The following is a 15,249-nucleotide window of genomic DNA, read 5'->3' on the forward strand; positions in this document are numbered from 1 at the left end:
TATTTAATTTATTTATATTTATCTACTTTAATAATAAAGTTATTAGTATAATAAAAAGGAGACCATAAATGAGGTTAACAGACGGGTGAGAAGATTAGGGGAAGACTTAAAACATCCACATCTGATAGAGAACTAACAAATTTAACATGTAAGGATGCCAATAAGGAACAAAATGAGGGGCGCCTGGGTGGCTCAGTCGGTTAAGTGTCTGCCTTTCACCAGGTCATGATCCCTGGGTGCTGGGATCGAGTCTCACATCAGGCTCCCTGCTCAACAGGGAGTCTGCTTCTCCCTCTGCCTGCTGCTCCCCTTCCTTGTGTGTGCGCGCTCTCTCTCTCAATGACAAATAAGTGAATAAAATCTTTAAAAAAAAAAAAGAACAAAATGCAAACCCCATATAGGAAAAGATCAGAAATCAGACAGAAAAGAGGGGCAGATTAGATGGATAGATGGGTAAGCAGTTCACAAATGGCAAAACAATATGATGAGACGCTCAAGTAAAACAGAAATGGAGTACTGCTTTAACCTACCAGTCTGGACCGCAATGTGTAGCTGAGCTAACAGTAAGTGCCAGCAGATGTTGGCAAAGGAACTCTCGAGGCACTCCTTCCTGGTGGGAGGAAACCGAATGTAGCCATTCTGCAGCACGAAGTAGCAGTTTTCAGTAAAAGACTAAGTATCCTTTGGTAAAAGACAAGTATCCTAGAACCCACAATCTCATATTTGTAGATCTCAAAAAAATTCTTGCACAGGACACAGGGAGACACCCAAAAGGATGTTTGGTGCAGCACTATTCGTGCAAGCAAGGAGTTACAGGCCACCTCACATCTATTCCCAGGAGGCTGGTTAAATACTTGTGGTGTATACTTTCCATACAAAACTATGCAACAACCACAAGTAATGAATTAGACTTACACAGAGCAACATGGTTTGACTCAAAAATATAATGTGTGAGGGGGAAAGAAACAGTATGAGATTTATAGTATGAAAGTATCTTTTTTTTAAATTTATTTATTTGAGAGAGAGTGTGAGAGAGCATGAGCAGGGTTAGGGGCAGAAGGAGAGAGAGAAGCAGACTCCCTGCTAAACTGGGAGCCCCGACACGGGTCTCAATCCCAGGGACCTGGGATCATGACCTGAGCCAAAGGCAAACGCTTAACCGACTGAGCTACTCAGTCACTGTTATTTTTATTTTTAAAAAAATATTTTATTTATTTGAGAAAGAGAGAGAGCAGGACCTGGGGGAGTGGCAGGCAGAGGGAGAGGGAGAAGCAGGCTCCCTGCTGAGCACAGAGACTGACGTGGGGCTCCAACCAAGGACCCTGAGATCATGACCTAAGCCAAGGTCGGACGTTTAACCTTACCTGACTGAGCCACCCAGGTGGCCCTAGCCTGAAAGTATTTATTTCGGTAAGTGCAACAAAAGCAAAACATGACATAGTTTTCAGAGATACACATGTTCTAAGAAGATATAATGAAAGGTAGTTCGGAAGAACAAACAAATATGCCAGCATGACTGCCTGTTAGTGTGTGTGTGTGGGGGGGGGGCAGTGTGACAGAACTGGAGTATAAAGGGAGGAAATAACAAAGTAACATAACACGAAAGAGAGACTCTAGATGGAGCAAGGATTAGTGTGCCATGAGCTAAAGTGTATGAGCAATTAAATTTGGTAGACCTTAGATACTAAGGAAAGCACACAAAATCCCATGCATTACTTTTTAGTTAAAACCGTAAGAAGGTCCATCACATGCTGGTGGCTAACTCAATGAATCATAAAGCTATGGAGAACAGAAGGTAGGGGGAAAGGCAGGGCCTTGCTAGGTCTTCCGCTGAATAATTCTGTTTTCTGGAACATGGAAGCATGAACACAGGGTGGTAGAAAGGCAGGGCATGGTGTCTCCACTACCCCACCTCTTCAGCCCCCTGCAGGCTAAGCCATCGGACCAAAAGGAGAGAACGATTCACAACAGTTCAAATTTAGTTAACAGGAGGAAGAGAGAAGAGGACATCAGGGAATTCAGCAGAAAAGGAATAGCTCGTTGAATCAAAGACAGATTTTCTGGCTCACGATAAAGGCAGTATTTTCTAAAAGCAATGAATACTCAACACAGCCGTGAAGCGGGGCAGAGGAGGGACTGTTTTAAAAATTAGGATCTTAGGTCATCGTTTGTCAAATTCAGATGGCTATTTTCAAAGTTAAGATCGTTAAGATCATTGGAGTTTTGTTTCAGTAATGGGCCGTATGATCAGATCCGTGTGATTAGGCTGAATTCATTTTTATTGAGACAAAAATTGATTAAAAGGGGGTTCTTGGTATTGGCTACAAAGAGTGTCATCACTCAAATGTACATCAAGTGCCTGCAGATTTAGTCCCTTTACTTTCAACACTTAGTACCTTCTACCCTGTATGCTCATCTCACACAACTGGCCATGTGGGCAACTTGTGTGTACAGAGAGAGACAGATGATATAGATATAGATAAATATATAGATACAGATACAGATAGATATATTTTTTTTCCTTGCCAGGGGTTGTCTCCACAGCTTTGAGGTGGAGCCCAATTCTCCATACCACGATCGAGTTCGTTTATATGCGACCAACGGCAAAGACAGAGCACTTATGTTTCACCCTTCAGCTGGCAGATGCAGCAGACAGAAAGTTTCCTGGTCTGGGAAGGACTTGGTCCCTGAGTGCACCATCCCTGACCGTTTTCGCCATCCCGGGGGTGGGGGGGGGGGCGGGGGTGTATGTGGAATCTCTGCGGAGTAAGCCCCTGTCTTTTCACAGGCAGGGCCTTGGGGAGGGGGCGACATCCTGGACTGGCTGATGCCCATACCTATGGCCAAGAGAGGCGAGCTGCAAGCTTGCCAGTTCAGGGAACGCTTGGAAAGCACCCCAGGGTCGCCCAAGTGCACCCTATCTGCAAAACGTAGAAAGGCAAACTGCACCAGGAGTGGAGCCAAATGGGAAAGAAGAGGATCTAAAAGGCAAGAAGGGGCAAATGATGAGTTCCTCCCTGCTGAGCTCAGGGGAGGCACTCTGCTCAGCATTTTACGTACATTCTCCCACTTTGATTTTTCCTGAAAGCCGGTCCGGGGTGGGAAACGGGTGGCGTTGTATAAAAGGAAACGTGTGATGGGAACCGTGCACGGCCTGCTTTTCCGCCGTGCGACCTCGGCCCCAGGCTGCCAGACCCTTGGCACGCTAGTCTGAGCTCCCCCAGCTCTTCAGCAGCGCCATGCAGGCCCCCGCCTGTCGCGTCTCAGCGCCCCCGGCCCCGCGGCAGGAGCCACCCCCGGCCCGGCCTGCCCCGCGTCACAGGGCCTCCTGGCGTCCCGCCCGCCCGGTCCGCAAGGCGGAGCCCGCGAGGCGGCCGCCGAGGGGGCGCGCTTACCTCGTCTGGTGCGGGCCGCCGCTCCAGCTCGCAGGCTCCACGCCGACCGCCGCCGGTCTCTGCGCCCCTCGCCCCGACGGCTGCTGCGCGGGCCCGGGCCACGGCCACGGTCACTTTCATTTTCCTCAACTACCGCGGCAGGAAAGCGAAAGCGAAAATGGCCGAGAGGCGGGCCCGCGGCCGAGCGCGGTGAACGCGGAGCGCGGGCTGGCAGCCAGAGGCGGGGGCTCAGGCCTCGGGCCTACACGCGGGGGCTGGCCCGAGCCCCGTGCACCCGAGGGGCCGCGAGCGAGCGGCGAGCGAGGCCCGGGCCCGTGCCCGGCAGGAAGGCGGGCAGCCCGACATCAACGGGAGAGGCCCCGCAGCGCGCCCTCGTTCGGCCCCGCGGCCCACCGCGCCTCGGCCCAAGGGGGCCGCTTCCCCGGCCGCCCCTCAGTCAGCGCCTGCTTGGGCCTCGGGGCAGACGGCGGACCTGCTGGCAGCGCTTCGTGGGTTTCTGGCCTCAGGAGGCGGGTCTGGCCTGGGCGGCTGGGAGCGAGCCTCTGAGGGGTCCCGGGTTGGGGCGCTGAGCCAGCTGGGCAGGTTTCGTGCGCAGACCCCCGGGGGTGGGCCGAAGCCCCAGGCCCAGGCATGCGCACTGGACCCTCTGCCGAGCTCGCGGCCCCGTGGCTTCGAACAGCCCGTCGTGACCACGGGGTACCAGGCTCTTCGTCCTGGGTCCGCGGAGAAATCAAAAGTCAATGGTATCGGTGAAATGGGGGACACGTCACTCGATAAGAAAAACTGAACAGCAAGCTCAGGATTTGGACTCCCTGCTTTAATTGGTGCCCATCAATAGCCAAGGATTTAGAGAGCCCGCACCTGTCACTTATTGGCTGTGTGATTTGGGGGGAATATTTACTCCTTCAGCTTTAGTTTCTTTCCTGGTAGGATGAGGATGGTAACCAGACCTACCTCAAGATTGTAGGAATTAAATGAAACGGTATGAGGGAGAAAACTCTTGGTATTTTCTGTTAGGCTCTAGGTGGTTTCTTTGAGGGCAGCAACAAAGTCATTGTTTTTCTGGGTGCCTGATAGACATTCTCTAATGTCAGTTGATAAAATCGAAGATCTCCATGATAATAAGATCGTTTTCAGAGTTTAGACTGTGTTATTTTGACTTAGAAGGACTGAGAAGGCACTTCGGTCTTTTGGAAGGCACCTGACACCTCACCTGACAATTAGCCCCTGTGATGACGCCACTGGACCAGTTCTGTTAAATTAGAGTGCTACTACAACCTAAGTTTGAGGAACTCCCTACCGCTCTGCCCAGCATCAGTCACTGAGATCTGATACTTTACAAAATACTTTTGTAAGTAAGCATTCCTACTTGGAAAACGTTGATAAGACTCCATACTCCAAACCAAATTGGCCATGTGTGTGTGTGTTCATTTTCGTCATAGAGCAGTCTGATAACTGGAACAGAAAAACAAAATTAACTGTCTAATCTGGCAGAATCACTTTGCTTTGCCTCTTTGAAATTCAGGCATGTTCCCGGCATGATGGAAGTCTTGATCTGTGACCGAGGTTGTGGCTTTCTAAGTGTAATTGCAGTATTTCCCTCAAGAGCACGTGGGGAAGTGGGGCAGGCCAAATGGTGACCTTAGAAAAACAAGAGCCCATGTTTTCCCCTCCAGGAGATGACGCTTTTGGTCTGTAGCATGAAGGAAAAAAAAGGGTGGGGGGGGGAGCCTTGGAGCTCTTCTTGTGATAGGACAATCATTCTTGATTCCATGAGAGCAAAGTAGAGGCAAATCTGTTTCTGCATAAAAAGTATGTATGGGAGATGATGGTTAGGAAAAGAGAGGTAGAGATGCAAGGTTATAAAGCTGCGTCCTGGTTACCTTTTATAGATGTTAACACATGTGACTGGAGAGATGCCAGGAGGTAAAAGGCTAGCCTATAATCTATCATCTCGGTAATTTCCCACAGTCCAGATTTGGTCTTCGATCCTGTGGGACCCAAAATTCCATCTATTCAATGTTCCAGTGTTGATTAAAAATCCACGTTGTATAAAATCGGAAGGCAAACTTACTGATTTCATTCACTATTTGCTAAACTCTGTGCTAAGTACATCACATGCATTACTTCCTTTCATTCTCCCTGTAATCGTGTGGTATGTTGTTGGGGTAAAAAAGACGATGGGAATTCCCAGGGTTAGTATGTAAAGTATGTAGGTGGTAGAGTTAGTGTTGAAATGAAGGCCATCTGATACCCAAGCCTGGAGCTTTACCATTACTGTTAGAAGCCAAACGGTCAGGAACACGAGACTCTTGAGGTTGTCTGGCGAGTGCACTCTCTTCTTGAAACTGTACAGTGTGGAACCTAATTGTCAGAAGGTGGCTGGGAGAGCTTTAAGTCAGAATCAGAAGAGTGAATTATCTGACTTAAATGTTTACTGATATCAGCCTTGGGGAGCTTGGGGCATCTTCCTTCACACCAGAGGTCAAACAAGCTGCTGTGAGGATTGGCCACTCATTCCTGTTGTCCTGGCCAGCCCTTCTCCTGGGATGGTGGCCGGTGGACATTCTTTGTTACTTAGGTTCTCCTTATTATGCTACCAGGGCTGTCTCTCCTTAAAAGAATGCATTTCTTTTTTTGATAGAGCAAGGCCTTACTGAGTAACAGTACTGTTAGGCCTTGTAGGTCCTGGAGTCCTTCTTGCTCTTTAAGGAGGCATGTTGTATATCTTTGCTCTGATTGGTTTGATGTCTAATTTAACTTTCAAAGAGCAACTTTGTATCCCAACTCTTTGGAGGCAACTCACTTTCTTCTCCTTCCTACCTCCCTGACCTTCTAACTCTAGAATAAAATCTTGTGCCACAGCAAGTTCTGCAGCAAGCACTTTATCCAGGCCTGCAGTGCTCAAGGAAGCCTCGAAAATTCCCAAATCCAAGGCCAGCCCTCACAGATTTTACCATGGGCGAAGGGTGGGAGTAGACATGGGGCAAGATCATGCCGCTGGAGAACAATATAAATAGAAAGAAATACAATTCACTGGTTAGAAAAGAAAACACTTGGAGTGTGACTCAAATAATAAAGGAAAAAATATCAAATAATTCTTTTAGATACTTCCTTTATTCAACAAATATTTTGTTGCAACTACAAAATGCAGCCATTCTGCTAATGCTGGAGATACAATAATGAACAAAAATGGACATAGTCTCTGCCATCAGGAAACACACTTTATAGTGAGGTAGTCAATCAGATAATTAGTCAAATACAGAATACCATCCTAAATGCTACAAAGTGCATTTAATTCACTATACGACGGAATTCCAAAGGATTTGAACTTGCGTGAGGGTCAGAGAAGGCTTCCCTGAAGAAATGGTATTTGAATTGGTAGCTAAGGAATGAGGATTAGTTAACTGGGTATAGGGGCATGGGATTGGAGAAGACAGAATTGGTAGAGGGAACAACATGTACAAGGGTCCTGAGGCAGGAAGGGACTTGGAGCATTTGGGGAACTGGAAGGAGTCTAGATTTGAACCATTATCTATCTGATGCTCAGAGGGTCAATGGAGCAGAGAGAGTAAGGACAACCCAAGTCCACAGGAGGCTGGAGAGTAAGGCAAAAGTCATAACGGGCAGGGCCTTGAAGGTCATGCTAAGGACTTAGATCCTTATTGGATGAGCACTGATGTTTAAGCAGATCTGACTATGTTTTAAAAAGCTGTCTCTGGGGCACCTGGCTGGCTCAGTCATTAGAGCCTGTGACTCTTGATCTCAGGGTGATAATTTTAAGCCCCATGTCAGGTTTAGAGATTATTTAAAAACAAAATCTTAAAATTTTTTTTAAAGATAAAAAGCCTGCTTTACATGCTGTGTGGTGAATAGATGGAAAGATGGTCATCAGTTGGGAGCAAGATGATGGTGGTAGTGGTGTAGGAGATAGAGACAGATGTGAGAAATATTTAGGAGGTGAAATGGTTAGGATCTTGCCAGTGGACTGGGTCTTAAAGATAAGGGAGAAGAAGATATCAGGCATGACTCCCAGGTTGCGTAATTGAATGAATGATTGTGGCAAATGTGTAGCTACTCAGATCACTCTTCAAGAGAATCTTCTACAAAGAACAGAACTAAGAGCCACCAGCTGCCAACCCTTTCGATTTGCTGCAGCAAACACACAAGGCTATGCACAGCTCGGTTGCTCCCAGACACATTAACGAACTCAGTAAGGGGTACCAGAGCCAGGCTATTTCTGCCCGAGCTGGGACTTGTCTAACAGGCTGTCGGTACTGCGGAGCTTCCCAGCAGCGTGCTCAACAATTTCTCAGAACTAAACCTGCAGGCTGAAGCTCTTCCTGCCCAGTTCTCTTCCCTTCCCTGTCCTTTTCAGGAGGGGACAGATCTGCATCGTGATCTGAGTCTCTCTCTGCCTATTCTTGCTCCTTCTCCCCTTTACCCTTCATGAGCATTTTCCTCAATAACACTGGCATGTTTGTTTCCATCTTGGCATATGCTCGAAGAGGACCTGAGCTGACACAACGGTGCCCTTTAGTGAGCTGGAGAATGTTGGGAAAGGATCACATTTTGCAGGACTTTGATTCTGCACATCTCGGGTGAGGTGTCAGGTGGGCAGGGAATCTCATGTGCACCTTCCCACTCATAAGATGTGTTTGTGCTTTGCTACAAAACCATCAGCTATGTCCTCTGTGTGAGCTAGTGTCTGGTCTTCTTTGTAAAGTGTTTGTTCCACAGACAATCTCCAAACCTCAGTTTAGAACTCAGAACTAAAACTGTTTGCCTCTAGAAAAATACAACCTACCAATAGCAAAAATATCCTTTAACTTTCTCAAGGAGGAAAAGGTAAACAAATAGACAATGAGTGAGCAGTTGTTCTTGAACAAAGATAAGTGATTTTGTTTTGGGTGGCCTTGGTTTCCCGTGGAAAAGGAGTAGTCTCTCATAAGTGTCCCTAAAGGAAAAGACTTACATATTTGGCAACCCAGACGGAAATCTGTCTTTCTGTGGGGGAAAAGAAGCCAGTACTCCAAAAGGCACTCTTGTTTTAACATGTGTCTCCCTGAGCAAGGTGTCCTTTGAGAGGCTGGCAGAGGAGGGCCCTGTCATGCAGATCACGGCCCCCAGCAGCCTGTCCAAGTGAATCACCCGTGAGTGGGCAGGGATGTTCAAGTCCCACATTGGTCCATCCTCCTAAATCAGGCCTGGACACACATCATGACTACTGTTTGAACACTGACCTCTCTCATAAGTCAAACAACATTTCTTTCACTAGTTGCAGACCCCAGACAGCTCATACCCATCTCACTGTGAAGTGTGGAGGCTGACGGTAGGTGAGTTTACAAGAAGCCTAGATACCATCGGCCTGCTTGGACTAAAAAAGAGAAAGGAGGAGGTGTGGGCATTGTGAAGGATGTTTTCCTGAGGGCTCTGGCTTTCATTAAGGGATGAATGAGTAAAAGGATTTCTCCCAAAGGTAGTTATAATTTCCCTGATGGAACCAAACAGAACATAATAAGGACTAATTATTTGTAGAGTTAATAATTGCCTTAGGGAGGTCTGGAGGGACAGCAATATTATTGTCAACACAAATTTAGTACTGTTAAGGACTTTACATGCTAATTTAATCCTTTTAAAACCCTAGTGAGGGGCGCCTGGCTGGCTCAGTCAGTGGAGTGTGTGACTCTTGATCTCAGAGTTGTGTGTTCGAGCCCCACGTTGGATGTAGAGATTACACAAAAAATAAAATCTCTAATACCCCAGTGAGTTAAGTGATTTATTTTATAGACAAGGAAACTGAGTCTCAGAAAGATTAACTGGCTTGCCTGAAGTTATAGAGCTAGTAAGCTGCTTTTGGACCCGTCGGACCACATATGTGCTCCAGGTGTGGGCACTTGTATACACTACAGTGCTTCCCAGGAAGAGGATGTGCTTGAGGTGAACTTGAACATGGGTACGATTGGGAAATCAGAGATGAAGGGTGGTGGCAGGAGTGTCAAGGAAAAATGTAAAACTGGGATGTGTTATATCAGGGATCATAATTAAAAATATGTGAAGGTCTGGGCGAGGGTTGGGGGAGCATTTAAAAATACTGAAAAATACACAGAAGAATTCATCTTTATTGTCATCTTACATACTTACTTCCAGTTTTATTTTTTAACTAAAACCACTTCAAAACATATATGTGTTCATTGTAAGGAACACAAACACCATAGAAAGTACAATAAATGCCCTAAAAGCTCCCCCAAATCTTACCATCTAAAAAGTATTGCTATTAATATTAGAAAAATATTCTATACATTTTTCATTGTATTTATGCAGAGAGGAGGATGGATGGGTAGGTGAAAATGATATCTCAGTATTGTTTTCATCTGTATTTCTCTTATTAGGAGTGAAGTGCAGGATCTTTTCATATGTTTAAAAGTCATTTCTATTTCAGCCTCTATATATTGTTTATACCTCTTTTCCATTTTTTTCATTTGGGGTTGATGATTTTTTCTTGTTTATTTGTAGGAGACTTTTATATTAGGTAAATTAGCTCTTTGTTATATGAATTGCAAACGGATTCAGTTATTAGGGGCTTACACTGCCTTTTTAAATAGTTTCTCTCAAAAAGGATTCATGGGTACCTTACTACTTGAATCAAGTACTTGAGAATTTTTATTGCCATTATTCGTGAACAATTCTTTTAAAAAGTTAAGTACTGTGGTAAAATATATGTGACATAAAATTGATCATTATAACCATTTTTTGGTGTACAGCTCATCGGCATTAAATACACTCACATTGTTGGGTGGTCAACACCACCATCCATCTCCAGAATGTTTTCATCATCTCAAACTGAATCTCTGTACCCACGAAACAGTCACTCCTATTACCTCTTCCTCTCAGCTCCTGGTAACCATTATTCTTCCATGTTGCAGCATGTATCCGTTTCCTTCTTTTTTAAGGTCGAATAGTATCCCATTGTATGTATATACTACAGTTTGTTTACCCGTCCACTGATGGACACTTGGGTTGTTTCCACCTTTAATCTACGGTAGATAATGCTGCTATGAACATAGGTGTACAAATGTTTGAGTCCCTGCTTTCAGTTCATTTGGTTATATACCTAGAAGTGGAATTGCTGGATCATATGATAATTCTATGTTTGATTTTTTTTTTTTGAGGAAATGTCATACTGTTTTCCATAATATCTGCCCCATTTTACATTCCCACCAGCAGTGCACAGGTGTTTGAATTTCTCCATATCCTCACCAATACTTGCTTTTTTTTCTGTTTTTTCTTTTTAACAACAGCCATCCTAATGAGTACGAAGTGATTTCTTATTGTAATTTTGTTTTGTATCTCCCTAATGAATGGCACTTCTTTTCATGTGCATGTTGGCCATTTGTATACCTTGTTGGGAGATATGTCTACTTAAGTCCTTTGCCCATTTTTTTTTTTTTTTACATTATTGGGCTGTGGGAATACTTTATATATTTTGGATATTAATGCCTTAGTAGAGAAATGATTTCTCCTGTTCTCTGGGGTGACTTTTCACTCTTGATAGTGTCCTGTGATGCACAAAAGTTTTTCATTTTCCCCCAGCTTTATTGTATATAGACATATAAGAAAGGTTTTTAATTTCGATGAAGTCCAATTTATTTTTTTTTCTTTTGTTGCCGGTGCTTTTGGTGTCATATACAAGAAATCACTGCTAAATCCAATGAAACTTCCTCCCCTCTGTTTTCTTCTAAAAAGTATTAGGATTTTAGCTCTTATGTTTAGTCTTTGATTTATTTTGAGTTAATTTTTGCATATGGTATAAGGGTCCAACTTCATTATTTTGCATGTGGACATCCAGTTTTCCAAGCATCATTGATGAAAAGACTGTCCTTTCCCCTTGAATGGTCTTGGCATCTTTTTTGAAAAATCACCTTTTTTGACCATATCTGTGAAGGTTTACTTCTGGACTGTATTCTGTTTCATTGATCTCTGTATCTGTCATTCTGCCAGTACCACCCTGTTTTGATTACTGTAGCTTTACTTCTTAATTCTCAACTTGGATACCTTTTATTTCTTTTTCTTGCCTAATTGCTATGGCCAGAACTTCCAGCATAGTTTCAGAAGTGGCAAGGGGCATCCTTGACTTGTTACTGGTCTTAGGGGGTGAGTTTCAGTTTCAACATTGAGTATAACGTTAACTGTGGTGTTTTCATAGGTGTCATTTATCATATTGAGGAAGTTCCCTTCTATTTCTAGTTCATTGACTGTTTTTTATCATGAAAGTGTGTTGAATATTATAAAATGTTTTTCTGCATCAACTGATAGAATCTTTATTTAAACTCATTCATGTGTTGTATTACATTATTAACATTTTTAAATTGAACTACATTTGTGTTCCTGGGATAAATCCTGCTAGGTCACAATATAAAATCCTCTTAGTATGCTGCTGGATTTGGGTTGCTAGTATTTTATGGAATATTTCACATCTATGTTCATAAGAGATATTGATCTATGGTTCTCTTTCTTTTGATGTCTTCGTCTGGATTTGGTCTCAGGGTAATGCTGGCTTCACAGAATGAGTCAGGAAGTGTTTTCTCCTCTTTTATTTGTGCAAAGAATTTGAGAAGGACTGGTATTAATTCTTCTTTAAATGTTTGGTAGATTCACCAGTGTAGTCATCTGGTTGTGGGCTTTTCTTTTTTGGGAAGTTTTTGATTATAATTTTAATCTCTCTACTTAACATCTGTTCAGATTTTCTATTTCTTCTTGAGTCCATTTTGGTAATTTTTGTGTTTCTAGGAATTTGTCCAGTTCCTCTAGGTTGTATAATTTGTTGGCACATACTTGTTTATAGTGTTCTCTTGTAATTCTTATTATTTCTGTAAGGTTGGCAGTAATTTCCTTTCTTTTTTTTCCTTTTTTTTTTTTAAAGATTTTATTTATTTATTTGATGGAGAGAGACAGCGAGAGAGGGAACACAAGCAAGGGGAGTGTGAGAGGGAGAAGTAGGCTTCCTGCCGAGGAGGGAGCGTGATGCGGGGCTCGATCCCAGGACCCTGGGATCATGACCTGAGCAGAAGGCAGACGCTTAACGGCTGAGTCACCCAGGCGCCCCAATTTCCTCACTTTCATTAATTAACTGTCTTTTATATTTATTTAAGTTGTTTCCCTTTATCCATGTGCTTTATTCCTTCATGTGGAGTTGGGCTGCTGTCTAGTATCCTTTCATTTCAGCCTGAAGGACTCTCTTGGACCTTTCTTATAGGGCAGGTCTCACTTCTTTCAGTGATTAGCCCCATTGTCCATTTTCTCCATTTGATCTCCATTTCTATAGTAGTTTACAAAAATCTTTGAAGAGGGAAGTAGATAGAGGCCTTCATCCAGTCCACTGTTGCCCAGATTGGGGAATATTAGGAAGATTGTTCCAGCTGTTCAAGACTTTTTACTATGGCTAAAGAGTTTAGGGGTTATTAAGTTGTATTACATTGCTAGAATGTACATAGACTGTTCTCACGTACAGTGTTAGAATATTCTCTTTCCTTTCACCAATTTTTAAAGTGTATGTTTTACATCATGTTGCCTGCTTGTTGAATTAATGTTGGTGAAAACATTTTATAGGTTTGTACCTTTTTATACTTATTTGATTGGTGTAAGGAAACACAGTTCTATGAGGACATTTGGAATTTTCAAAACTGATCAAAGGTTACATGATAATTGAATATTTCAGATCTCATCAGGAGACTGGCTCTGTGAAGTACTCTACCACTGCATGCATGTAGCACCATGTCCTTGATGTGTACAGTGTATGCCCACACCCCTACACAGTCGTGAGAAGAGTTTCTCATGTGAGACTTCTTCTGAGGTAAAAAGAGCCAGTCAGGTGCCTGACTGCTGCGCTCTGGATGGCCCAGCAGAAAGATGATGTTCTAGTGCCTCTGGCAGCTTCTTGCACAACTGTTCTTCAGTTAAGCCCCTTCCTCCCAAGGTAAGACCTTCCAGGGTGGGACCATCTGAGACTCCAGGAAGGCATGTGCCTTCTGCTGAGGAACCTCTGACTCTGTCATTCTGGGGATCCTCTATCGATCCCATGGGATTTGTGTAAGTATCAAATGAGCCAATAGGTGAATAGGCATACTTGGAGATACGGCAGGCTCGCTCCAGACCCCTGCAATAAAGCACATATCACCAAAAAAAGCAAGTCAGATGAACTTTTTGGTTCCTTAGTGCATATAAAAGTTACGTTTACGCTGTGGTCTATTAAGTGTGCAATAGAATTATATGTAAAAGTCCAATGTGCACACCTTAATTTAAAAATACTTTGTTGCTAAAAAAAATGCTAACCATCATTTGAGTTTTTAGCCAGTGGTAATCTTTTTGTTGGCAGAGGGCCCTGCTCGATGTTGGTAACAGCTGACTGATCAGTGTGGAGGTTGCTATAGGGTGGGGGCCTGTGGCAAGTTCTTGAAATAGGACAGCAATGAAGTCTGCTGCATTAAATGCCTTTCCTTTCCATACTCTCTCACTCTGTAGCACGTGGTGCTGTTTGATAGCATTTCATCCACTATAGAACTTCTTTTGAAATTGGAGTCAACCCTCTCAAACCCTACTGCTGCTTTATCAACTAAGTTTGAATTGTATTCCAAATCCCTTTTGTTGTCATTTCAACAATCGTCACAGCATCTCCACCAGGAGTAGATGCCGTCTCAGGAAACCACGTTCTCTTCTCATCCACGGGAAGCAACTCCTCATCCATTCCAGTTCTGCCTTCGGCTTCCATGCCTAATTCTAGTTCTCTTGCTCTTTCTATTATATCCGCCGTGACTTCCTCTGCTAACATCTTGAACCTTCAATTTGTAAAAAGGCACAAAAAAGTGAAGTGCAATAAAACAAGATAGGCCTGTAGTTTTCCAAATTGCTTGTACAGCAATGGCACACACAACATATGGTATTGCTAATATTGGGTTGTGTCCAGCTTCTGTCAGCCTAAAAGCCGTTTAGGAAAAGCAATTGGATGATAAACACCTAGGGGAAAGATTTGTTGGGCTACTTACCACTTGACAGAGAACAGGGCCCTCTGCCCAACTCATTCACCATCGCTTAAACTAGGTGTTAAGTAGAGTAATTCTCTTTGGCAAACACCAGCCCTTCTGGAATTCATGAGAATGTTTAGGGAACTCTGAGGGAGAGAGGAACTAGTTGCCAGGAGTAGGAAAGATCATAGGGTATACTCTTGCTTTCATCTTTATCTGTGGCAGAACACTTAGTATTTTTAAAATCTGAATTGTTCCTTCACTTCATTTGCTTTGCCCTTTGTACTTCTGTGGGTATCCTGGTTTCTCATTCTTACCGGTATTAACTGAGCACCAACTCCCCCTGCGACTACAGGTTATGCTCCCCTCTCTCCCCAAGAAGAGATTCCTGATCAGGAGAACTTGGTTACCAAGCCATGACTCTGACAGAAACAGGTCCAACAGGCCCAGGCAGAGGGCTTGGATGTTCAGATACTTGGCTCAGCCCCAGAAGCACTGACATGGGCTATTGCCTTGCCAAAAGAAGAGCTCTAAGCGTTCAGGTCATTATGGTTTTTGGCTCCCAGAAGGACACAAATGATTGGCATCAGTAGCACTGAGGTTAAGAGAGAAAACTCAGAAACTGTTTGTTCATGCAACAGGAGAAAGGGCAGGCAGGGCTGTAAAGTGTATTTTGGAACCACAGTGAAGGCAGTTAATCAGGAACCTGGCACAAAATCAGGTCTGAGGAGAGTGGAGAAGCCTATAGGGTTACAGAAGATGAGCTTCCTTCCTTCCCACCAAAGTTTGATGTTGCATGTTATACTATGCAACAGGACTTTTGACTTATCTGT

General features: G+C 43.9%; 2 protein-coding genes across 6 annotated transcripts in view; both read right to left on the minus strand.

The window, feature by feature from the left end:
* The window catches only part of LOC148110128 (uncharacterized), a 72,719-nt gene extending 68,813 nt beyond the window's left edge, over nt 1–3,906 (minus strand). Inside the window, exon 1 of one of the 5 annotated variants that reach the window (XM_087862293.1) lies at nt 3,396–3,899. In XM_087862293.1, coding sequence (XP_087718419.1) covers nt 3,396–3,515 — 120 coding nt within the window. In that variant the 5' untranslated portion in view covers nt 3,516–3,899. Of the gene's footprint in view, nt 1–3,395 lie in introns of all 5 variants that reach the window. The other 4 variants (XM_087862291.1, XM_087862295.1, XM_087862292.1 and 1 more) reach the window with 4 other exon arrangements.
* A 5,591-nt stretch (nt 3,907–9,497) lies between these two features.
* LOC123790370 (organic cation/carnitine transporter 2) overlaps nt 9,498–15,249 on the minus strand; it is a 31,790-nt gene continuing 26,038 nt past the window's right edge. The window contains exon 11 of the mRNA XM_045794738.2: nt 9,498–13,551. The gene's annotated coding sequence lies outside the window, so the exon portion shown is untranslated. The remainder of the gene's footprint in view (nt 13,552–15,249) is intronic.

This window comes from Ursus americanus, chromosome 5, assembly GCF_024610735.1.
Source record: "Ursus americanus isolate L20-20 chromosome 5, mUrsAme1.1.p, whole genome shotgun sequence".
NCBI lineage: Eukaryota > Metazoa > Chordata > Mammalia > Carnivora > Ursidae > Ursus > Ursus americanus.